General features: G+C 47.1%; 2 protein-coding genes across 3 annotated transcripts in view; both read right to left on the minus strand.

The window, feature by feature from the left end:
• The window catches only part of XXYLT1 (xyloside xylosyltransferase 1), a 130619-nt gene extending 120752 nt beyond the window's left edge, over positions 1 to 9867 (minus strand). For both annotated transcript variants that reach the window (XR_008663243.1, XM_055316098.1), the window contains exon 1: positions 9274 to 9867. Coding sequence is in view for 1 of the 2 variants with exons in the window: in XM_055316098.1 (XP_055172073.1) it covers positions 9274 to 9774 (501 nt within the window). In the remaining variant the exon portion in view is untranslated. The remainder of the gene's footprint in view (positions 1 to 9273) is intronic.
• Positions 9868 to 13834: 3967 nt separating this feature from the next.
• Positions 13835 to 26349, minus strand: part of ACAP2 (ArfGAP with coiled-coil, ankyrin repeat and PH domains 2) — a 131038-nt gene continuing 118523 nt past the window's right edge. The window contains exons 20-22 of the mRNA XM_055316557.1: positions 25218 to 25357; positions 23926 to 23987; positions 13835 to 18294 (exon numbers count right to left, since the gene is read on the minus strand). Coding sequence (XP_055172532.1) covers positions 18194 to 18294; positions 23926 to 23987; positions 25218 to 25357 — 303 coding nt within the window. The 3' untranslated portion in view covers positions 13835 to 18193. The remainder of the gene's footprint in view (positions 18295 to 23925; positions 23988 to 25217; positions 25358 to 26349) is intronic.

A 26349-nucleotide genomic window follows, 5' to 3' on the forward strand; every position in this document is an offset into this window, starting at 1 on the left:
TGTGGCTGTGCTCCCAGAGGGTGGCCACACGCCCCACCACCGGCTCCTCCACGCAGGCACAGCTGCCCCCGAGGGGGATTAGGACACGAGACTCCAGCGAGGACTCCGACATCAGCAGGGGCCGACCAACGCTGGCCAGTTCTCCGGTGCCCTGTCCCCAGGACCAAGGGTCACTCTGACCTTACCTGGATAAAATTCCACTACTCTGATCACAGGTCAAACTTACCTTAGAGCAGGTAGTCACCAGCCGAAATAACTACCAGGGGGCACCAGTCCTCTGCCCTGCTGGCGTATTTCCAAGTCACTGTACTGTCTCCTCTGCACAAGCCGCTCTCTTCAAGTGAAGGCTTGTTCCTTTTCCACTGGGAGAAAACTGGGGACCACAGGGTCCACCCCAACGGGCTCCATCACCACGTCACTCTTGCTTGGCAGGTACACGGGATACGATGAAGTATGTGGGCCAGGGTATCTCTCTGCCAAACTTGTTCTCTTATAAGACAAAGCTGAGCATCCATGGGCGTGGGCACCTGGAGCAGGCTCCGACCTGAGACGCCGACGGGCAGGTGCAGAGGGGCAGGCCCATGAGGCAGTGCTCTAGGGCTGGGCCAGGCAGGACACAGGCCTGAGGGGCGCTCCTGGGGGTAGGGCAGCCGTGCACAAGGTCCCGGGAGGCATCTAGTATGTTCTGGGCACAAACAAGCCCGTCGTTTAATCTCACCCCCACAACGTTTTGAGGCGATGGTACTATTGTGCCCCTTCTGCAGATGAGGAAGGAGCTCAGAGAAGACAAACGACTACCCACCCGCTGCCTCCTTGACGGAGGAGATAGAGTCGCATCCCGACCCAGACTCCTCCAGAGTCAGCACCACGATCACTCAAAAAACACACGCGCCCCCTCCAGCAGGCTGCCCCCGGACGGAGATCAGACACAGACCGCATCCCTGGGCCCCGGTCCAGCAGCAGCGGCCTCCGAGAGCCTTCAGCAGGAGCGGGCCCTGCAGGCAGGGTGCCTGGGCTGCCCCGTGGCACGCCGAGCACCTGCCTTCTGGGTAGCTCGGCTCACACAGTGTAGAGCCCAGGCTGCAGCAGGCGGTAGGCGGGGTGCAGGCCCGGGCAGGAGACAGCAGCGGGATCCCTTCCACCAGTACCTGCCCGAGGAGGCTGGCTCCGCTACGCGTGGCACGGCTGCTCTGTGGGCTGTGAAGTAACGCCACGGAGGGCAAATGGACACAGGCGTGCACAGGGCAGTCACGGGTGGGTGAGGCAGAGGACAGGGACAGAAGACAAAGCAGCAGAGGCCAGCACAAGCCAGAACTGGGCTCAGAAACACACAAAAGGGAAGGCAGGCATGGCACAGCCTGGGCCCCAGACCCTTTGCCCACCGCCTGGCTGCGTGAGCTCGAGCCGGTCGCTCGGCCTACCTGGGCCCCCATTTCCTCCCAGGTAACATGCAGGGACTCCACAACCTGCCCAGCTAGTCCGGTGCTGGCTTCCTCGGACTTGTTGCCAAACTCTGGAGGTGGGGTTGCGAACAGCACGGTCCCGGAGGCCCCGGGCGGTTCTGCGGGGCACAACCTAGAGGAGTGAGGCTGCCCCACGCAGGCTCTGAGGCTCCCCTGCTCTCCACCAGCCACCCAGCGGGCTCCCGACCTGCTGGCGGGGGGGGAGGATACGTGTGAGGGGCCCCAGTGAACCGGGGCACGTGCCGCTGGCAAGCCAGCTCCCCGAGGGCAGAGAGCAGAGGGACCCCGACATCACGGGTGCCTGAGAGTCAGAAAGGCTGCTCCGGCGCCCTGGCCAAGGGCCCTGGGCAAGCTACTAAAGCTGCTCTGGGCTTGGGATTCTCATCTGCGAACACCTCCCCCTCGGGGGCTGACCGTTCTGAGGAGTATGTAGGAGACTGAGGGTGGGACATGGCCTGGTGTCTGTCACTCACACGGTGGTGGTAGACGTGGAAGAGAGCTGTGGCACGCCACACTCCGAGCCGGGGCACAGGCCCCCGTGAGTCAGGACCTCGCCCAGAGACGGAGGGGAGCATCAGCAGGGAGCACTGCTCAGAGCCATCCCAGGAACCACCCCAGAAAGAGGTGAACTGTGGCTTCAGGACCCACGGCCACCCCCATCTCCTACCCTGCCATTCAGGAAGGGTCTAGGAAGGACCTGTTCTTTACACTTCCTAGCATCCAGGTTCCACAGGCCAGTGAGGGAGTCACACAACACTATTCCAGGCCACAGTGTCCCTACCCATCTTACAGAGGAGAAACTGAGGCTCAACACCCTGAAAGGCCTTGGCAGAGGAAGTCAGGGTCCCAGGAACATGACCCCTGGCTGGACTCTGCCCACTGCACCCCAGCGAGTGCCAGCCCCAGGCACTGCCCACGGGCCGGGGGCCCTAGGCAGAGCACGTGGCCAGGCCGAGCCTCCTCCACGTCCCTAGACCGGGATGAGTACGTCTCCTTAGTAATTCAAGGGGGAGCCTTCTGAAAGCCAAGATTCAGGACACGCCCGAATCTTCCCAGCTGTCCTCAGGCTGGATGACCTCCTGCCTGGAGAAGCTGCTGTTAAAAGCCGCGAGGAAGTCTTCTCTAAATCCAGAAGCCTCCATAGGCGGTCAAGGACTGCAAATGTTGGCCAGCCACATCCCACTTGTGTCAGAGCACGCTCACGGAATGGCGGGGAGGAGCACCGATGCCCAGCAGCCCACTGCCCGCCCGGAGGCCCAGGAGACCACCCCAGCGTGCATCACATGGCGCCGCCCACCTGTGCTGGCACAGGCCTCGGGCGGCCCAACTGACCCGAGCGGCGCCACAGTCTGCCCAGAGCCTGGGGGGCTACACTGTGTCCGGAAAACACAGGAGGAAGGAAGACACAGCCCCGCCCTCCAGGAGCTCCCACGGGGGCCAACTCCAGCCCAGCAGGAGTGCAGGGAAGAGGAACAGGTCAGGGAGGCAACCAGGGACGGCTCCCCCCACGGCTGACGTCCACAGGAACTGCAGCCTCACGAGTGAAAAGCCAGATCGATAAAGAAGGGAGGGATGCGTGTTCTGGGGCAGAAAGTGGCTGAGCAAAGTCCCCGAGGCATGAATGGCTTGGGGTACAGCGGGGTCCAGGCGAGTGCTACCCCAGCCAGACTGTGCGGCTCCTGCGGGGCTCCTGGGGGGATCCTGCGGGGCTCCGCGGCCCCTCCCACTGCAGGGAGCCCTGCCGCCCAGGCGCTGACCACCCCAACCGGCCAGGGAGCCCCACAGACTCAGCCAGGTGGCACCCTCTCCTCCTGGTCATGACTCTCCCGGCAGCTAACGGGGCCGAGGCCCGTCTGTGGGCCCAGCGGCCTCAGCTCCCCACCCTGTAAGGTTGGGAGGGTCACATCCTACCAACTTGCAAAGCATGCACCTCTCCAAAGCCGCCCACAGAGCCACCCAGGCGCCCCGGGATTAGTGTTCTGAGGACACAGCAAGAAGCTGGGGGTCTCCAACCCAGAAAGGAGCCTTGGCTGGCACCCTGGTCTTGGACTCCAGCCTTCAAAACTGGGAGAAAAAAACATCTACTGTTTATAAGGCGCCTCGTCGGCCGTGTTTTGTCACAGCAGCCCCAACAGACTGAGAATCCTCAAGTAAAGCTGGGCAGAATGCAATTTGGCAAGCTAGCTCTGCTGCCCTCCAGCTGGATCTGGAAGCTCTGCGCTTTTTCCAATGATAACGAGAGTCCCTCCTCCCAACACACCTGCTCAGGTACCATGAGGAGAAGCCCCTGTTCGTTAGGCAGCGGCCTGTAACGTTGTGTGTTTGGGGAAAGAGGGCAGGGGATCACACCCAGGGCCCCACTGCTCCCAGACATCAGGGGCTGCTTTTGGGCTCCAAGCCACGTGCTCCTGCCCTGGCTGGCACCGCGCAGAAGAGGTGAGGAGCTCCAGCCAGGAGGGGAAGGAGGCCAGGGCAGGCCAACAGGGCCAGCGTCCAGACACCCGCTCCTACCCGCAGGACTGGATGACCCACAGGACGGTCACTTCTTTGGAGCTGCCTAACAGTAATCACCCAATAAGTAAAACCAATGGCTTTAATTTAAAGCGCATTAGGTTAACAGCAGGCTTTGTGCCAGCTGACAGGGCTGGCTCCCCAGATGCAGGGGTGGGTGCACAGGTTGCCCATAGGAGCAGCCCTGCTCCCCACACCCCTCCCCTCCAGGCCACCCCCCACGGCTCCACCCGGCTGGGTCACCTGCAGGAGCTCCTGGGGGTTCCCGCAGCGGCAAGCGCCTCCCTGGTCCCGCAGGGCCCTCCCGGCTGGCTGTGATGTGGCAAGGGGGCGAGGGTAAACCCAGGACCTGGAGGCACCTGGGGGGAGCAAGCGCAGCCCAGGCCCCCGGAGGCCCTGAGGACCCCCGAGGACCTGCACCAGGGAGCCCGGGAGCAGCAGCCCGGCTCTGGCTCCCGCTCCAGCTCAGCGAGCACTGCGCCGACCCTGACCCCAAGGCTCCCCCAGGCCGGACCCCACGCTGACCCTGACCCCAAGGCTCCCCCAGGTCGGACCCCACGCTGACCCTGACCCAAAGGCTCCCCCAGGTCGGACCCCGCGCTGACCCTGACCCCGGGACTCCCCCAGGACGGACCCCACTGGGCTCAGGCACAGGGCTGCTGGAAAGCTAACAACAGCAGCCAGCAGGGCTTGGCCTCCCCTCCCTCCACAGCCAGAAGGCCCTATGGGGTCACGCAGGGAGGCCCGGGGGGACAGGTGAGCCCGGGCCCAGCACCTGGCAGGCCCTGCAGTGCACCCAAGAGGGAGCAGAGGCTGCGTAGCAGGGACACCCAGAGAGGACTCTAACCGCTGCTCTGCGTGGGCTACATGAGCCACTGCCCCCTCCACCCGGGTCTGTGGGCACACTGGGAGGACACCACACCCCTAACGTCACAATTTCCTTCCAGCTCCAAAGCGGGGTGATCCTGCAGTGTTCTGGAAGGTGAGGGAGACCGACGCTGCCCAGGCTCTATTCAGATTCATGTAATTATTTGAGGCTGCAGGGCAGGGAAAGCTAGATTGTGAGGTGGGCTACAGCCCAGCCCTCATGGCCCCCACTCTCCCAGGTGTCCCCTCTTCCCTAAAGCATGACACTGCCTAACCCCACGACTTACTTTGGGAGCTCAAGTAAGTCACATGATCTATCAACCTTGGGGACCCCTTCACCTGTCACAGTGATGGTCAAATGAGATATTTGTAAAGTGCTTTCTCAAACGTTACTATTTGTGCTGAACAATGTCACTATTATTCTCCTATTAAGTCTTCATAAAGGAACATCGCTCCACTGATTTTAGAAATAACATTTACCATATACATCAGAAATTACTAAACTGGGGGCACCTAGGTGACTCAGTTGAGTATCTGCCTTTGGCTCAGGGCATGATGCCGGGGTCCTGGTATCGAGTCCCGCATCGGGCTCCCTGCATGGAGCCTGTCTCCCTCTGCCTGTGTCTCTGCCTCTCTCTCTCTCTCTCATTCATGTATAAATAAATGAAATCTTAAAAAAAAAATTCTAAACTGTATTCTTCAGAATCCAAGTGTTTCCAGAGATGCTATAACATCTTTCTGGGTAGGGAGGGGAGTCAAGACACCAGTTTCTTGCAAAATGCATTTTGGTAAACATGTAAGAAAAATATCAAATACATGTATGCAGTTGTCTTTATCAATATGTAATCATCTCACCATTAGTCATTAGGGAAATGCACATCAAAACCACAATGAGATGCCACTTCCCACCCATGAGATCGGCTCTGATCAGAAAGATGCCGACACGTGCTGGTGGGCATGGGGAGACTCTGGAACCCTCATACGCTGCTGGTGAGAATGCAGATTGGTGCAACCACTTTGGAAAACTGCATTTCCTCAAAGGTTAAGAGACCTGAACACATACATCCACACAATAACTCATAAATAAATGTTCACAATAGCCAACAAGTAGAAACCACCCAAATGTCCGTCAAATAATGAATAAATGTGGCATGGCCAGGCAATGGAGTATTCTTCAACCATTAAAAAGGATGAAGTACTATCCGTGCCAAGAAAAGGAAGCCAGATACAAAGGGTCACGTACTGAATGAGCCCATTATTATGAAACGTTCAGAATAGGCAAATTTATAGGTAGAAAAGTTTGTGGTTGCCAGGGCTGGGGAAAGACAGGAATGGAGAGTGACAGCTAATGGGTATGGGGTTTCTTTTGAGGGTGATAAAAAATGTCCTGGAATTACTCAGGAAGTGTGTGTTGGATCCTCACTCACAGAGGCGAGGCAGATTACCCACCCAGCTAGTGACTGGCCAACCGGAGTTGAGACTCAGACCTTTCACTCCCTCAGGACCAGCTCGTGCCCAAACTACTGAGTTCTGCAGCAGGACAGGATGAATGGGAGTGTGACGCTCAGCGGGGTGGGTTCCTGGATGGCAGGGGCTGTGCCTGACCCATGTCGGCGTCCCTCATAGCTGTGACTCTGGGGTCCCACATACAGCAGGTGATCGGTCACAGCCAGGCTGGGCTCCTAAGGGGTGGGGCAGGGTTGGCCAGTCGTCTACCCCAAAACCTGCTCCCCTCTCCTTCCTTATTAACTGAACCACTCTTTTTAACTGAGTCTTCTTCTCTTGATTCTTCCTCCAACGTGCTACCACAACACAGATGTGATGGCTAACGCTGTAGCAGCCAGCCTGGCCCATGAGGACAAAGGGCCACTCCCTAGGGACAGAGAAGCAGACAGCTGCAAGGAGCCTAGGACCCTGCTGACTTCGGGAAGCCCCCATGCCACCAGGAATGCCTCTGAACTTCCATTTAGATGGGAAATAAAGCTCAATCTTGTGTAAGCCACCAAAATTTGGGGGTTCCACGGCATATTCTATCAAACCTGATACAGCAAGGAAGGCTATGGAAAAGGCAGATCACCACGTAAGGCTGAGAAGTGTAGGATTCCTCTCGACAAACAGAACGAGGCAACAGATGGCCCAGGAGCAGAGCAAGCAAAACCCCATGGGAACGGACAGCTTTTCCGCAGCCTAGGGAGGAAAGGCTGAGCAAGGAAACTGAAGCCACTCATAGTAGGTCTAGGATTTGGAATAACCTGAGAGGACGGTTAGCCAGGAGTCGGGAGGCTCTGAGTGGAAGCAATGGCATAAAAGCAGCATTTTAACAAGATGAACGTACAGCCTTTCCAGGCCAGCAGAACCAGGGGAGCCAGGACAGAGTTGTTCAGCCAAATGTTTGCTGAACACCCACTATGTGCGGGCACTGTGCTCCCAGGGAGGGCTGCACGGAAAGGATGGCTGAGCCGGGTCTGAGAGATCGGCAAGAAAGCCCCAGGAGCTCCTGTATTCCTCAGGGCAGTGACCTCCCACCTCTGCCTCTATAGCTCCATACAAATTCGGATCCAAGGCCCCAGGCCCCACCCGGGGGATTCTGATCCACAGGCTGGGGCAGGGCCCAGGATGCTGAATTTTTAATAAGTGTACCCGCGTGATTCTGACGCAGTCAGCCCACGGACCGAGTATACAGGCTAGAGGCTCCTAACTGGACACGTGGGACACAGCACGTTTGGAGGTTCATTAAATAAGTGAAGAAATAACAGACTTCCATCCTGTTAGGAGACAAACCAGTAGATTTTGAAAGTTTCAATAATAATCAAAACAAGATTTTTCTGGTTAAGTGAATGATTTTTAATATAATATTTAGTTAACCAAAATGTAATCTAAGGTCACTAATGATGTTCTACGATCTATGTCTGCAACCATTTCAGCTAAGAAGTATTTTTATTTCACTTGAAAATGGCCTTAGGAGAGACCTCTGGGTGTGAGCACGACTTCGGTGGGGCTCACTGGGCTTCGCTCTGCAGGCCTGCCTTCCTCGCCCCCCCAACCCTAACCCCCCCCACCCCTTCGGGACGGGAGGCGGGGCGGGAAGCGGGACGGGACGGGAGGACGGGAGGACGGAGTGGACGGGAGGGACGGAGGGAGGATGGAGGTGGGACGGGAGGTGGGACAGGAGGGGAGGATGGGAGGTGGGACGGGAAGGGAGACGGGAGGTGGACGGGAGGTGGGACAGGAGGTGGGACGGGAAGGGAGGACGGGAGGCGGGACGGGAGGTGGGACGGGAGGCGGGACGGGAGGGAGGAGGGAGGCGGGACGGGAGGCGGGACAGGAGGTGGGACGGAAGGGAGGACGGAGGCGGGACGGGAGGTGGGACGGGAGGTGGGACGGGAGGGAGGATGGGAGGCGGGACGGGAGGGAGGAGGGAGGCGGGACGGGAGGCGGGACGGGAGGCGGGACGGGAGGTGGGACAGGAGGTGGGACGGGAAGGGAGGACGGGAGGCGGGACGGGAGGTGGGACGGGAGGTGGGACGGGAGGGAGGATGGGAGGCGGGACGGGAGGGAGGAGGGAGGCGGGACGGGAGGTGGGAGGGGAGGACGGAGGACGCGAGGCGGGAGGGGAGAATAGGAGGGGAGGGGAGAAGAGGACGGGAGGCGGGACCGGAGGCGGGACCGGAGGCGGGGTGGGGGAGGAGGGGAGGGCCAGGCCCCGCCCGGCCGGCGTCCTCGCTCCCCCGAGCCCCGAGCCCCGAGCCCCGCAGGTCCGGGAGGAGCCCTGCCGGCCCCCTGGGCACAGAGGCGGGGTCCAGCGGCCCCGCAGGCCCCGTGTCGCCGGCACCGCGCGGCCCCCAAGGCCTAGTCTCGGTGCGAGCCGGGAGCTCAGCGCGGGGCCTGCGGCCCGACGGAGGCCAGAGCCCGAGGTGCGGCCCCGACGAGGAGCGAGCGAGGCCGGGGCCGGCCCTGCCGGGTCTCCGCGAGCGGCGGCGGCGCCTCCTAACGGGGCCGCGATCTGGGGCGTGGGGGGAAGCGGCGCTCCGGCGGCTCGGGCCGGGCGGTGGGCACCACGCGACTCCCGCTCAGGCGACCTCGGCAAGACCCCGTGCGGCCGACCCCGCGGGGCACCGGCTGCGACCTCACAAGTCCGAGACCGAGGAGCCAGAGCTGCAGGCGCACGACCGCGCTGCCTCCCGCGTCGCCGGCGGGCGGGGACGAGCGCTCCGCAGACGCACAGGCCGCGTCCCCCGCGCCCCCGCCCCGCGCCGGCCGAGCGGCCCCGGTCACGGTCCCGGTCCCGGTCCGGGTCCCGGCAGAGCGCGGTGTCGTAGGGCCGCACGGACGTAGGGGGGCGCCGCCCGCCCCGCCGAGCGCGGTGACGTAGCGCGCCGCCCGCCCGGCCGAGCGCGGTGACGCAGGCGCGCCGTCGCCCAGCCCCGCTCACCTTGCACTTGAAGCCGGCGGCGGGCGGCAGCAGCTCCCGCAGCAGGGCCTTGGCCACCTCGCGGCTGGCCTCCTCGCTCACGAAGTGCAGGTTGAGCACCTCGTGTGGCTCGAATTTGGCGAGACGCAGCAGCGAGCGCAGCGCCACGCGGGCCTTGGCCTGCAGCGCCGCGCTGTGCTCCGCCTTGGTGAACATCATGAGCAGGTGGTAGTCCACCGGCCCGGGCCCGCCGCCCTCCAGGCCCTTGGCCTTGGCGCCCGCGGCCGGCGCCGCCGAGCCCCGCACCACCTCCGGCGCGGGCGGCGAGGGCGCCGCGGGGGCCCCGGCGCGGGCCTCCTTCAGCCTCTTGGTGGCGCTGGAGAAGGTCTCGCGGCCCGAGCCGAGGTAGTAGAAGGCGCAGACGGCCAGCGCCGCGGCCAGCAGCAGCGCGCAGTAGTGGGAGCGCACGGCGGCCAGGCGCGCCATGGCCCGCGCGCAGGAGGGCCCGCCTCGCCGACCCATGCGCCCCGGGGCTGGCGGACCGGGCGGCGGCGGCGGCAGCGGCAGCGACCAGCACCCCGCAGCCGCTCAGAAGCCCGGGCGGCGGGCGGCAGCCATGGCGGGGGCGGGGCCGCGCTGCTCGCCGCCAATCCGCGGGCGCTGCTGCCCGAGGGGGCGGGGCCGCGCGGCCGCTGCTGGGTCCTAGACGCAGCGGGGTTCGGGCGGCGGGGGCGGGGCCGGGGTGTGCGGCCGCCGGCTGTCCCGGATGCCCGGCTCCAGGTGCCGAGCCCCGAGGGTGCAGACGCGCCGCGGCGCCGGCCCTCCGGGAGCAGGAGCCCTGAGCTGCACGCGCGAGGGGGCGCAGTCCGGCCCCGCCCCCTCGCCCCCAAACGTTAGGAGGCTGCAGGTCCTCTGTCCGCCGACCTGCAGGCGCTGGGGATCCACCGAGCGAACCCCCGGCTCCTTCGCGGTCCGGGGGGGCGCAGCGGGAAGGAGCGGGGTCCACCGGGGCGGGGTCTCCCCTCCCTGGGGGGCGGGGCCTGAATGGGCGTGCCCCGCCGGAGGAGGCGGGGTCTGCCGCTCTGGTGGGCGTGGCCCGCGGGAGGGGGTGGTGTCGGTCGTCCTGAATGGGCGTGGCCCACGGGAGGAGGCGGGACCTGCCCGTCTTGGATGGGCGTGGCCCGTGGGGGGATCCACCGAGGGGCGGGGTCTGTCGTCCTGGTGGGCGGGAGGGGGCGGGGCCCGCGGGGGGTCCACCGAGGGGGCGGGGTCTCCCCTCTGGGGCGGGGCCTGTCGTCCTAATGGACGTGGCCCGCGGGAGGAGCGGGGCCTGCCCGTCTTGGATAGGCGTGGCCCGTGGGGGGGCGGGGATCTCCCCTCCTGGGGGCGGGGCCTGTCGTCCTGGTGGGCGTGGCCCGCGGGGGGTCCACCGAGGGGGCGGGGCCTGAATGGGCGAGCCCCGCGTGAGGGGGCGGGGTTTGCCTCCTGTGGGCGTGGCCCGCCCGTCTTGGATAGGAGTGGCCCGTGGGGGTCCACCGAGGGGGCGGAGCCTCGGCCTCCGGAGCCTCCGGACGCGCGGGCCGGTTCTGGGCTGGCCCGGGAGGCGCGCCGGGGGACTCGCCCGCGGTCCGGAGCTCCTGCGGCGCCGACCACGCGCGAGTCGTCACCCGCGGCCCGAGGACCGAGCGGGACCCTGGCGGCTGGAGGCACCTGCGCGTCTCCCCGCGGCTCGTGTCCTCGTCGCTCCAACCTGCAGCTTTCGGAGGAGACGCGTTGGCCGTCGGCACCGCCTGACCCTCCGCAGGGTCAGCCGCGCCGGGGACACCCAGGTCCGCCGAGGCCCGGCACGCGAGGCGGCGAGCAGCGCTCTCCGGGTGGCCGCAGCCCGCGGTGACGCCCCCGGAGCCCCCGCCGCAGGCCGCGGCCCCCCGGACCCCTCCCCGCTCCCCCGACGCTGCGTCTTGGTTCGCACTGGAAGCCCCTGGGGCGGTTGGCGGAAGCCACGGAGCGCCGGGCCCGTGCGCCCCCGAGAGCCTGGGCCGACAGCGGATCCTGCGCAGACCACGGTGGGAAGAGCGGCCCCAGGCCCACCCCACCCCCCCCACCCCCGTCCAGCCCTGACCCAGGCCACTGCCTCGAGCGGCCTCGAAACACCCAGCACCCACCGTGTCCAGAGAAGGCGCCGCCCGACAGCCCCACGAGGGCCTCCCAGGACCTAGGCAGCCCCATCTCTCTATCGCAGGAAGGCAGGATCTCAAGGAAATAGCAAGTACATCTGCTTTTTTTTTTTTTTTGCCATAATATCTTGAATACCCCACCCATTGAATGAACCTCAAAAATCCACCCATTACCAATCAGCATTTTTACTTCTAGGAATTCATCCTGAGGATATAATATTTATATATTCATATATTTAAATATTGATATTTATATTAAACATATTTATCCATAAGGATAAAGCAGAACTAGATTTATGACGGCAAGAGATTAGAAACAACATTCATCAATAAAGTGGTTAAACAAAAATAATGATGCTGTCATTAAAAGTGATGTATTCACCAACTGCAAGGGGAAACATTTCAAAATAAACGGAGGAATAACTTGCAGATTTAGAGACTCGAGATACTGATTAGCCAACTGCAATGAATGGACCTCTATGAATTCTAATTTGAAGAATCTGTTTTTTAATTTTTATTTTTTTAAAGATTTATTTATGATAGAGGCAGAGACACAGGAGGAGGGAGAAGCAGGCTCTATGCACCAAGAGCCCAACGTGGGACTCAATCTCGGGCCTCCAGGATCACGCCCTGGGCCAAAGGCAGGTGCCCAACCGCTGAGCCACCCAGGGATCCCCAAGAATCTGTTTTTTAAAAGCACATTGATGGCAGCCCGGGTGGCTCAGCGGTTTAGCACCACCTGCAGCCCAGGGCGTGACCCTGGGGTCCCGGGATCGAGTCCCACATCGGGCTCCCTGCATGGAGCCTGTTTCTCCCTCTGCCTGTGTCTCTGCCCCCCCCCTCTCTCTCTCATGAATAAATAAATAAAATCTTAATAAATAAATAAAAGCACATTGGTACAATTGGAACAATTTGAATAGACTACAGTAGTTTTACAGTTCAAGGAAATACAATGTTGTGATTGGCTTTTTTCTTTTAGACATACATACTGATTTGTTAGTGAAATGTCTGAGATTTGATTCAAAGTAAAATCTGGGTAAGAGAAAAAAATGGGTGGGAGTATTGATAAAACAATGTTAGCCATGAGCCATTAGCTATTGAAATTATTCTATTTTGTATATGTTTGAAATTTTCCATAATAAAAACTTTTTAAAATCCTCCCCCAAAGTGATGTACAACACTTGACTTAGAAATCTGTTCTCCCCCCCCCAAAAAAAAGAAATCTGTTTCCCATGTGAGTGAAAGCAGCAGGTAACAGTATGATCCCATTGTATATCAACTTAAATACACACACACCCAAAGTTCTAGAAAGATATATACCAAGAAAGTAAGTTTCCCCCTCAAAACTATTCAACAGCACTTCCTACACTGATGGATGGCCATGTTCTATAATCTGTCCTGTTCAAGATGGCAGTCACAAAAAAAAAAAAAAAAAAAAAAAAAAGATGGCAGTCACTAGGCACTTGGCTGAGTGCTTAAAATGCAGCGGTGGAATTCAACTCTTAATTTTGTCTGACTTTAATTAATTTCAATAGGTACATGTGGCTAGTAGAGACCATACTGGGAGCTCTGGCAGATGATGGAATGATGATCCTCTTTTTTACGTATTGTTAAACATTTTTCTACAATGAAAGAGCATTGTTTTGCAATAGGGAAAAGTAAGTTATTTTCATTTAAAAAGATTACTATTGGTGTGGGTTCTCTTCTTCACAGAACTATTCTGAAAATGAAGTGAAGAGTTATAAAGAAAGTCACACAGAAAAGTTTTGTGTCTGCTTTTCATTGACTTAAAAGGAAAAAGCAGATGGTTCACTTCCAGGTCTGTTTTTTCAATCCTCCATTCCTTCTATCTCAATTCATAGAAAAACATGTTTTTGTTTGTTTACTAAAAGGATTGAGTGTGAATGTGCTGCCTAGATGGGGAACTTCAACAGATGCCAATCATAATGGAAAATAATCAGACCTAGCCCCCACTTCCAGCAAAAAAAAAAAAAAAAGCCTTTGTCATTTTTAGCTATTGAATGCATATAGCTATGTGCTCATAGAGAAATTCTTTTTTTTTTATTTTTATTTATTTATGATAGTCACACAAAGAGAGAGAGAGAGAGGCAGAGACATAGGCAGAGGGAGAAGCAGGCTCCAAGTACCGGGAGCCCGACGTGGGATTCGATCCCGGGTCTCCAGGATTGCACCCTGGGCCAAAGGCAGGCGCCAAACCGCTGCGCCACCCAGGGATCCCGAGAAATTCTTTAAAAGATCAAAATGGATTTCCTGATTGAAGCAACCAGCAAATAGGATCAACTAGGTCAATGTGACAGAGCTGGAAAGGAACAGAAGACCTTAAACAGGACAGTTCCTAACAGATATGTCTGCAGTTGTGGTTCACAATAAAGTGCAAGTCTGAGCATAAAAAAACTATGCCAGAGGTGAGATTTTTATTGACTTATTATAATTTTTCAGCATACAAAGTATTTTAATCAAGTATAATATTTACAATTCTTACATAATGTACATTTTAGAATGACTATAAAGATAATGAACTTTTTGCTCCATTTACAATGACAAACTACAGTAAAACTACATTCATGAATTAGATACAAATCCTCTACATACTAATAAAAAGTAAATGGAGTGTTGGTTATACATTCTTTAAAATATGTCTTTTCACAGGTAGCAAGAAATATTACATGTAATAAGTCTTTATGACTGGAATGATCCAGAAATACCACAAAGCACAAGTAAACACATATAGAAAAGTAGCTCATCATTTTCAAAAGTTAACCTTTAGCCTTTGTGTAAAATAAATGGTGCCAGCAATCTTTATAATGTAGCAAGCTTTCCCTGTTTAACTCTCAAGGCAAGGGATTGTTGAGGAAAAATAAGAAAATCTAAAACCTAAGATAGAGAAAAGACCAATGCAGAGAAAAGTTTATTTAAATCAAGCCTTATTTCACTCCCCTTATTATTTCATTTTAAGGGGATGAATGTATGTAATTGGGAAAGGAGGGCCACAAAACCATGTTTACAGACGTCAGGATTCAGCTAAACTGAATCCAAGCCCCTTTTAGTTACCTTTCATTCGGAAGCATCAAGAATTTGATGAATATATGGTCAGTTAAAATTACCATGTTTTGCTTCCATTGATGTTAGTACAAAAATGTAATATTTCCTACAATTTAACGTCTTCAAATCCTAATCTATTCCTTCAAGGTAATTTTATATCCAGGTTCTCCAGAACATTTGGAGTCTTTGTTATAAAAACACAAGGAAAGCTGGCGGTCATTATCAGATTTTGCTACTTTATAATAATTTCAAAACATTTCATGATACAAGTAAAGTGCCTCTGACTATAGTAGTCAGTCAGACAGGGGTTCTGCTGTTGGCTATCCCACAACCAGCAAATCAGTGACTCCCCTCTGTAAAACAAGAGGAGCAGCCCAGGATCAAACAAGAGAAATGTTGGCATTCTTAGATTAACATCTCAAGTCCTACTGTCAGAATCAGGGGAGATAATGTCAACGTACACTGTGCGCAGAACAGTACACAAAAGAATGTTGTTATAGTTTCACCACGCTTCATCCACTCATTTTTTTTGTGAGGAGCTCTGAATTCAAAAAGCGTAATAACTACTAGTCAGTGCTCTTTCCACTATATCATGAAGGTGGAAGTCATTCTGGACATCATAATTCTATAAAAATACATCATTTTTTTCCTGCTCCCATCCATGATCAAAAGTGCTATCAAACAGAAAAATTAGTATGACAATATAAGAGTGCTACGGGAATGTCTTACTATTTAAAACGGGTAGTCAATTTAATCTTAAATACAATTTGGTTTGTTGTCACCACACTTTACAAGTATAAAATTATATTTTTAAAATATTGCTTAACACATCACAAACTTAAGTAGTCCAGACTGTAAAGGTATATATATATTTTTTTTTTCAAAATGCACTCATGAAGAACCAAGGTACATATTCCCAATTAAATTGTATGTTTTGGAAAGTAAACATCAAAGTTCATTAAAATCTACAGTGAAGACCAGTAAAAATTAGGCAAACACTATAATGTACTGAATCCCTGGAAATTTCTGAATTTCTAAGGATTATGCCAAAGATAATTTTTAAAAACCTTAGAAATCTTAAACATAAAAGTGTTACAAGGAAACACTGCAAATAACTACTCAATTACCTTTAGCCTAGTTCTAGCATGGGACTGCATTTTATGGGCTCTTCATAGCACTGCTATTCTTATTTTGATGTTAATCTAGCTTTTAAATTAATGTGCTAGTGACAACAGGCTAATAGAACAATGATAAGGAATCAGAAACCAATAGAAACAGATCAGTTAGGGAAAGAAAACAAAGGGCAATCACATTGACTTATGAAGCCCAAAAGCAGGATTAACATTGTTTATACTATAATGTCTCATAATGCATTGCAAATAATTCACAGCATAATAAAACCCAGGTCTGTTACATACTGTATAAAAGCTATTAGTTGACACAGATTCACCTTGGTAAGAGCCAATCTACTTTGTAACTACTTATAACTATTAATTTACTTTAAAGCCTTGCTGTATGTTCTGCATCATTTCTGCCAAATTTCATCCAAACTGGGTCTTGGCATATTCAAGAAATCAAGCCACAGGAATGTATTTTTGTACTGCCAGGCTCCCTGTACTGTTAACGATTTAGTTTCTCTGAGGATATTTAGAATCATGATCATCTTCAAATATATCTCTAACCACTAAATTTAAGTAGACACTAATTACTAGCATATTAATAAAACTCATGACTCAAGCCAGAGGAGGTAAGTGTGTCATAAACAATCGCCTTCACAGTCAGAGACCCCGGAGGCGATCTGAAGCACCAACCACTGGATCCCAAAGCAAAACTGTTCAGGTTTCCTCAAAGGTTAGGAGCTTTAGAAGTGAAGCCCTAGGATTAACAGCAATAGGCACTACAAAGGAATAGGCACTCTTTCTGTTCATGTTTAACATATTTCCTTATCCTTGAATTTTTTGGACAACTTTAGAGTACACTCTGATAAAAAATGTTACAGACTAAACTTCTGCAAAGCCAGATGATCTGTGACTCTAAGGTAAAACAAGGAAGATTTAAGGTTCCCCTTACTGTTGCAATTAAAATACAAGTTTTGGAAATTAACATTTTCTTAGAAATAATTCATAAATATATCTGATGCTTATCTAATATACAATGATTATTACAAAATAAGCATTATATGCACACAATTTGGCCAAATATGGAAACTTCTCTGTGATGAATTTACTTCAGTCTAATTCCTGTTTAGACAAATCCTGGTTTGACATTCTATCAACTTATAAAACTCTAGCTACTAGAGGGATGGATGTTAGAAAATTTGTTTATCTACCCAATTAAATATAATTTTTCTACTTATTTGGTCACCCAAATTTTTAAAATTTATTTAGAAACTGAGTATCAGTAATACCACTTAACATGTAACTTGTAAAAGAAGATTAAACTTAATTGTTGACAGTATTAGAAACAATAAGGCAAATTACTTATTTTGTACTCCTGACAAGATATATAAAAAATGGAATCAGACAAATTTATAGCATTTATATGTAAATGAGTAGATCCATGTTTTGGAATTCCAAGATCAGTGTTTCATGTAACCACCCAATTTAAAGTAATGTACACTGTGTACAGATGTACACAGGATAAATGTTGAAAAAGTTAAAAAGCACCTCATCATTATGTATTTTAATATAAACTAAGAAAAAGTGGGCTTTTTTTCTTTTACTCAGTTCAATAGCAAAACTCTATCTTGAAAAGGAGAAACTTCAAATATAAAAATGCTCTACATTATTTTATAAATAAACTTTTCCTTTGAAAGTTACAATCTGATGAGAGCATAATTTTGCAACATTCAAGTAACCTCTGAACCTCCAATAAAACCTCATAGTTTTATTACATCAATAAATTTGTCAAGGTTTTAGGAAACCAACCCAACAATGATGGACTACAATTTCTATAAGTAAGGATTTTGGTTTTAAAAAAAAAAAAAAAAATCAAGGGCTTCTTTTTGCTTCATAAAATGAAATAAATCTAAAAGACTGAGTTATGTCTATTTGTACAGCCATTACACATGCATTAAAGTACATGACAATAACCAGACATCTAAAGAGTATCACTACATTTATAAGCAAATGAGGGAAACTTACTCTCTAGCTATGGTAATTAAATTACATATTGTGTGTATGATATCTAGGACACCAGAAAACAAAACAAAAGATTGAACCACCAAAAATCATCAGGGAAGCTAAAGAAAAAAACATATTCTTCAGACAGGCAGGACTGTTGGCTCCCACTTTGAAGCAGGTATGTTTGGCTGAATGATCCTGGGCGTGATGCATAGAAAAAAAAAAAAAAAATCAATGCTACCACTCACTGGCAAAAACCAGAGATTTTGTCCAAACCCTTAGCATCTTACAACCTAGAGATGGCCTAAGTCTAGATTTGACTTTATCTATAAAAAATAGCCCTTTAAACAGGCTTTTTTTGTTGTTTTTTAATAACAGAGGTCTTAAAGTAAGTTTGTCTCCCAACTACTAGAACTCTAGGTTTTAATTTATAAAAATATCAGTGAATGGGTACCTTTTTTCCAAGCCATTCAATATCTACTAAAATTAAGTAGTATTAAAGCAGTAAAAATTTGTGAGATTTCAGATGTACACATTAGGGGATCATTCAAATTAATATTTTCCCCTTCTGAAAAAAACTCAGAATTTCTGTGAATCTTGCTGGAAACGATTCAGTTTCTCTGGATTATTGGATGCCATTTGGGAAAAATCACGAAAAATATCCTGGTAGGTTTCATCACCTGCAGGAAAGTAAAATAAAGACACTTTTATAATGCATTCCATGAAAGTATTAATAAACAACATTCATTTTTTATGGCTAGTAACTATATTATAATTAATCATATTCAAGTTTTGCTCAGATGAGCATTTTTGGAAGAAAAAGGACTAATATAAATGCTGGAAAAGCATATATTGAAAGAAAAAAAGCTATACCTGAAAAAAGCACCTCAGATGCAGCCACAGAGGAAAGCTCAGAGTTAGAAAAGAGCAAAGATGCAAGTGTTTTAAAGCAATGTAAGGAAATACATTTATTTACACAGAAATAAAAGTCATTCTAAATGAGGTATAGTAAACAAGGCATTCTTTAAATAAATATTTCCCTTGATCAAGGCCAAAAGAAAAGACCAATAACAAATACTAATGCTTCTGATGGATGCAAGTTATTAATAAGACAAACCGATAATCAGGTACAGGTAAGGGAAAAAAAAAAAGCCTATTTTATCTTTTAGTTAAAAGGCATTTTAATTTAAATATCATGTGAAAAAGAAATTCTTTACTCAAACTTTAATGCTTAACTAAAATTAATGCACCTAAAACACACTGCTTACTGAGATTATGAAATAATAAAGCCTAGAAAATGACTATATAAAGTCAGTTTCACATTTAGTCAGAAGCTTTTTGTTTACTGTAGGTCACATGAGCAAGAGTGCTATGAGAAAAGGGGAATAGATACCAAAGACATCTGTTAAATTAGAGTAATACACATATGTATATACGTACAAATATGCTTGTAGAGAAGCAGAGTATAGATACTGATACTATAGCAGACTGAATACTGTTGTTCTTGCCGTGAGAAACTAAATATATAAATACATAAAGATTAATTCCCTGGACAAAGGGTTTGTATAAAGTAAAATCTTATTTTCAAGATGAATCTTTTATCATGAATATTTCCTGTTAAACATTAGCTTTACACAGCTTAGCATAGTTCTGTTTTCAAGATTTAAACCATCAAATGCCACTTTAAATGATTACTGCTGCAACATGGTTTTATAAGTACTTCCCATAAGATATCTTGCATCCATCTTATTACATACTCATTGCTACAGCTGATAATAGTGCAGCAAGTTTTGGCAGCTTTTAACAAGCGAGATTTTTGAGGCAATAGGTGTCATACCAAAAGCTAGAGAATCGGAAAAATGCTGGGGGAGGGAGATAAAGATCTAGTAAAAAGGTCTAACAGCATAACTCAAGATTTTCAATAAAAAAATTTTTAATGTTTTTAATATTTATCACTTTTAGTATTTAGTCTATGTAAAAAGCAAATTATTAAAATCTCTATGTAGTTTTCATTTAGGCCTGGAAATTTTCTCATGACCTATATCAATCAGTCTTCTCTAAAATGAAAAAATATAGTAAAAAGAAAATCTTAATAGGTTGGTTAAGAGTAGCATCTAATTCATATTATGTTATTAAAACAATAAAAATAAAATTTGATATACCAGAACAACTGTTAAGACAATCTAATCACACCCATGAATTCTTAAAAGCTAAACTCTTCACATTAAAAGACAAACTACAAATCTATTCTCATTTTTAGCCATTCTAAAGATATAAAATAAACTAAGAGACTGACATTAAATATCAATTAACAAAACATACAAAATATTAAAAAATTCTTATTCTTAGATGTTGAATTAAAATATTTAAAATATTTATTGTAAACATTATAAATATTTTTAAAATACTATTTAAACTTGAGAGTCTGGAATTTTACTTTCCAAGGAAGTGTAAAGTGCAGAATATAATACAAAAATAACACACTGATTTTACCATTCAACACCAGAAGTAACTTAAAAGGCACACATTATGTACATTCAGGAAGAAACCAGGAGAAGAATCTAAGCAGACGCTAATGCCAAACAGTTTACAGATAGCACCAGATGAGCAGTCTTAAGTATTACAACAGTACAATGGCAATATATGGCTTCTACTAGTAGCAATGCATATTCTGTATAACAAACTGTGGGGTTTTTTTTCTTTTTGTGGTTTTCCGGCTTTTGTTCTTAAATCATCTAGTACCTATTACACAAGTACATTTTAGTGGAACCATTGTACCATGCAAAACAAATTATAAGATCTTTTATTCACTGAATTAAATGCTTCCTTGAAGGAAAGTGTTGGTGCTACACTAATCATTGGTTTCACGAATACATTTTAAGAGTTAGTACAATACAAAAGGAAGTCTCACCTTCACACACACAAAACTTCCTGTTAACATTCAGTTTCTAACGAAACACTAATTAATGGACTATCAATAAAATACCTTTCTTAGGCCTCAAAATGTATTATCAAAAAGCAAACATTACAATAACAATAGTGACTAAGATATTTAGTATAGTTAACATAAACTGAACTTCAATGTGACTCTTTAAAATTTAAGTATAACTTTAATCATTTAGACTTTTGCCCAAGGCAAATAGAACTTGTCTACACGAGAATACATGAACAGTAACCCAGAATATGCTGCCCTGGAAAGTTCAAAGAAGTACGTTTAATAGTTTATTACAAATGGTAAGCAACTAATCACCAATATTTGTAATGCTAAGTTATATGCTTTAAATTACTTAAATCACATTCTATTTCTCTTCGGATAGTTAACTTTTCTATGTGCCCAGACAGTTCTGAATTTTTAAAATGTGGACTGCTATATGTCCACGGATAGTTTAAAATAGTCTTTGATTTTTGGTATTCAGAAGATCTATTGCAACAGTGATTATGATGATCCAAGATTTTGTTGATTTTGCTCTTGAAACGCACTCCCCTCAAAGAGATGGCAGCACGTGAGACCCCACCCCCAGGTGATCAAGTATATGATCCCACCCTTTCTGGGCTGATTACAGCTTCCTTTTGAGAACTGATTAGATCAGTGATCAGCCTTTGCCAGCAACATATTCATATAACCAGCCCTGGTTCACTAAAGATCGTTAACTAACTGAGAAACTCTGCCAACAATCAAGAGGAGTCATAGAGCCAAAGACTGTGTGAACCACCAAAGTGGTTTCCAACAATTGAGAGCAGGGCGTGGTATTACATTCACTCACCCAGTCCTCTTAAGAGTTATAGGAACTGATAGAAAGGGATCTATCTTCCCCGCAGGAAATGTGTGCTCTTATATCGCCTTGCAGAAAACAGGGAGTCTCAGGTGCTTATTATGGTTGTAGATAGAAGATTCACAAGTGGAGTTTCTTAGAAATAAGTCCATGATTCCCAAAAATTATATCTGAGACTTTTAAATGATAGCGCTCTTTGTTATCAAAAGATTGAAAATACCTGCATTTTACCAAAATTCTGAGGTATTGCTAGGCAACAAAAAAAAGGATCTCAATAAAGCAACCAAAATTAATGAGAGAAGAGTGACAAGTGGAGGGAAAGAAAGACCTACTGCCTGAGCAAATATTTCTGCTCTCCAAAGATTCATGAAGGAAAAGAAAAGTAGCCGGAGAGCAACTGCTGTGCCATTTCACCACATCATGGCATAAGTATAAAATTGTTCCGCTTTACATGAGACCCCCCAAAATGCATTAAAAATCTATTATCAAGATCATCCTCTCATTTTATCTGTTGATACGCCATTTCCAGAATTCTGATCTATTTTAAACTCTAAACTAAAATTTGAGAGCAAGAGGAAAAATATTTGTTTTTTTTTTTTAAGTGAGGCTTTTTTTTGTTCAAATTTTCAGTCAAATCAATTAGAAAAATTCATTTTTCTACTGAGGAAAGTAAAGTGTATACTCATAAACTTATACATAAAACGACAGTGAAAGAGACATTTGAGTGCTCCTAAATGGTGGCAGCAGAAGCCCAAGCAATTTGGGTGGAACCAGAAGTCGCAAGAACATAGAGGCCCTGTCCTTTCAAGCTTCCCAACTCCAAAGGAAAGTCCACCACTGACCTTATGACTAATCAGTTGGGTGTAACTTCATCAGCAAATAGCTTAAGGAAAGAACAGCTGACCAAACATTTAATTTTAAAATTTCAGGAATAAGAATTATTTAACTTAAAATCCTGAAGTACACTCTTACCTCACAAATATCAGGTCATATCCTTTGAATAATTTTTATTTTTAAAGTGCTTAAACATAAAGGCCTCAAAAACGGCCTAGTAATACTCTCACTCAAGTGTATCTGTTACAAAATTATAACTTATTTAAAATCTAACATTCAAGTTTAAAACAAATGGGTGAAATTCAGAATTAACACTGACACTTCACCCTTAATCAGCACTCTTCTATCTTGGTATATCATGATTCAATAGTATTATTTGATCCATAGGATTAAAGTGGGACACCCTAGATTAGAAGTATCTAGCTGAAGTGCCTCTATTCTCAAAGTTCTTACTTGTTCTCTATTAAATGAGACCAATAATAAATAGTAAATACAGTCCACTGAGAAAAGAATGGCCCCCATATTTATATTAATTATATATTAATCCAATTAAAATAAAAGTTAATGGTTGAAGCTAGCATTAAACTACCAAAATTTCAAAACATAAACAGGAAGAATAGATGATATTACCAGGCCACTTTTAAAATAATACATTAATATTCATTTTTAAAAAACAAATATACTTATTGAAACTAATATTCTCAATTATTTTGGTCATGAATTGCTGAAATCTTTTTACTAATATGTGAATGAATTTAAAACAGATAAACTAGTAATTCATATACTCAAATTCATGAAACTGGAGATCCAATTATTACTCTTTTCTTTGTGAAGAAGGTCTAATTAGGAATCTTAAAGATAGGAATCTGATTAGCAGCAACATTTCTTCCTTCTCCTGACATCTTGACTCAAAGGTGAAAATTACTCAAAATGAGATATGAACTGATCCTGAGTTGAAGTTTCTCTAACAAGTTTACTCTGTCATCAGGTTCATGAAATACTGTTCTAAATACTTAAATTTTTCCAACAAATACTGTATACTGGGGGGCAAAGCTACAATATAAAGTGAGATCTTTTCTCTATACCTTTTAAACTAACTCCATTCCCATTATGGACTTCTTAAACTAATAAATTTTATTTTTAAACCTATGACTTATTTTTAGATCAGAGTACAAAACTCTTCATTCAATAAACTTTTTCTAGGTATTTTCCATACTGGCTTTTTATATGCCAAACACATGGTGATTTGTTTTTTTCCCTGAACACAATTTATAGAAATTCCCTGAATAACAAAAAGAAAATAACTGTTATATTCACTTGACAGCTAAAGAGAATTCCAAAATGAAAATGACTATTGTGCTGCTGTAAGGGTATAAAGATAGGTTATCATTCTGTTCGTATCACAGGAATGTATATGGAAGACATCTGTACAGCAGAAAAAGAAGTCAGCAGCCGAAGTTGGACACAGCAAGTCAATGTGTACTGTAGTTGGAATAGTTATGGATTTTTAAAGGCTCGAGAGTTAGTCACTCCCAAGAATTCAATAGGTACAATACATAACAACTCACAATTTACAAGTTATAAAATCTCTAGAGTATTAAGTCAGTTTGCTAAAGAACTATGAGTCTTCCAACTGTAAACTAATAAATTCCTGAATGCATTTCTTATATTGCATTTCAGTATGGTTATTAGTAGAATATTGACCTGGCTGTCCATAAAGTCCTTCTGATTCCCGCATCTCTTCATTCATTCTTGCTAAACGTAACCTAAAATTAAAGGAAAAGATTTTTAGATGAAGTTCTGTAATATATTCATAAACTAGTAAATTATGTAAGCAGGTAAAAACATACACTGATACAATTTTTTTCTTTTCCCAGTACTTGCCACTAAAATAGATGGGATTTTAGTTTTAGCTTTCCTTTATACAATTCTCATGAGAGAAGACAATTATAAGATTTCTTTTTTTCTCTTTAAAGATTTTGTTTTGGGGGCACCTGGGTGGCTCAGTAGTTGAGCATCTGCCTCCGGCCCAGGGTGTGATTCCAGGGTCCCGGGACTGAGTCCCACACTGGGCTCCCTGCAGGGAGCCTGTTTCTCCATCAGCCTGTGTCTCTGCCTCTCTCTGTATGTCTCTCATGAATAAATAAATAAAATCTTTAAAAAAAAATAAGATTTTACTTTTAAGTAAATCTGTATGCCCAACATGGGGCTGGAACTCACAACCCTAAGATAAAGAGTCGCATGCTCTACTGACTGAGCCAGCCAGGCTCCCTGACAATAAAAGATTTCTAACAAGTACATTTCAGCTCTGTTTAAGCAGGACCCTTGCGGCACTTCCAGTAGCTTACTTCCCTTCCTCCAGACTCCAGAGACTCTACAGCAAGCAACCTGCTGCACTTTAATCGCCAACTATATAAAATATTGTTTCTATGGTATGGAATGTCATTTGTACCATATGAATTCATTCTGGTTCACCCTGAGGTGAGGTAGTTCTAGACATGTAAATAGCATGTGTTATGTCTAAACAGTAGAAATTTATTTTGATGTATTAAATGACCATAGGTTACCAAGATTTTCCCAAGATTAACATTTGGTTATATATTCTTTTTTGGGTTATTCATCCTGGCAGCAGGAAGACATGCAGCACTGGATTAAGAAAACAAGAATTTCCTCCCATGACCTGAATTAAAACCAAGAGTCAGATGCTTAACTGACTATACCACCCAGGGGCCCCAAAAGGGACCGCTATTATAAGAATTTCTTTCTCTATACCATCCCTATCTTTTCTTTAATAACTTATCTTTATCCAATGGTGGGTTATTTTATTTTATTTTATTTTATTTATTTTAGAGGAGAGGAGAGGAGAGGAGAGGAGAGGAGAGGAGAGGAGAGGAGAGGAGAGGAGAGGAGAGGAGAGGAGAGGAGAGGAGAGGAGAGGAGAGGAGAGGGAGAAATACATCGTATGAGAAAAAATCAAGTAAAAAGAAAACACTTACAAAGTCACTATATCAGCATTGGCTGCTTCCACAGCGATAGTCAAAGGGTCTTTCCCTTCTTCATCAGTGGCATGTTGATTGGCACCTCGTTTTAGAAATAAACATACCTGTCTGTTTAAGAAAATAGCATTTTTGAGATATTGCCAATAAGAAAAAAATTAGTATTCACCTTTAAAAAATAAAAAGCACTGCCTTTTAAAGAAATAACATTTTCATTAGGAAATTCTAGACTCATTCTACAACTATTTATTGAACACTGACTCTAATAATAAAAATTTACCATGATTGGCATTTTACAAATCTCAAGATGTTTTCACAATTAACTTGGTACTCTGTAGCATGGTGGGATGTATAAATTATGGCCCCTACCCTCAAATAAATAATACCAGAAAAAGATGTATACACATATCCATAAGCTTAAATAAGACTGAAATCACTCAAGGTCATTATCTGGGAAAGAAGAAAGCCACAGCAATGTTAACATCATTTAACATCATATCGATCATCAACTCAACCAGCAAAGAATGGAAGGTAATCCTCCCACTGGATTCCACAAATATCATAACTTGAAGAAACTGACAAAAATGAAAAAAATATGGAAGAATAAGCAAATGGGGTCTATGAAGAAAAATGGAAAGAAGAGTTGTTTAAGAAGAAAATGCGAAAGATGAATTAAAAACGAACATTTTTAAGCATACAAAAGTTTTTATGATGAAGTTATTGAACTCAATCTTTTTGCTAACGGACAAGAGTAAGCTATGATAAAAACAAAATGCTTTTAAAAATTGAAGATGTTTTAAGTAAATTTTAAATTTTTTTTTTTTTATGATAGTCACACACACAGAGAGAGAGAGAGAGAGGCAGAGACACAGGCAGAGGGAGAAGCAGGCTCCATGCACCGGGAGCCCGACGTGGGATTCGATCCCGGGTCCCCAGGATCGTGCCCTGGGCCAAAGGCAGGCGCCAACCACTGCGCCACCCAGGGATCCCCTTTAAGTAAATTTTGAAAAGAACAGCATCTTGCTTGTTGGAGTAATAAGAATTGGGTATCCTAAGGCAGTTTATTTAAAAACAATCACCTATGACACAAACTTTTCATTTAAGATCAACATTTTGACTTCGCTTGGATCTT

The sequence above is a fragment of the Nyctereutes procyonoides genome, unplaced genomic scaffold (genome assembly GCF_905146905.1).
Source record: "Nyctereutes procyonoides isolate TBG_1078 unplaced genomic scaffold, NYPRO_anot_genome, whole genome shotgun sequence".
In the NCBI taxonomy this organism is placed as follows: Eukaryota; Metazoa; Chordata; class Mammalia; order Carnivora; family Canidae; genus Nyctereutes; species Nyctereutes procyonoides.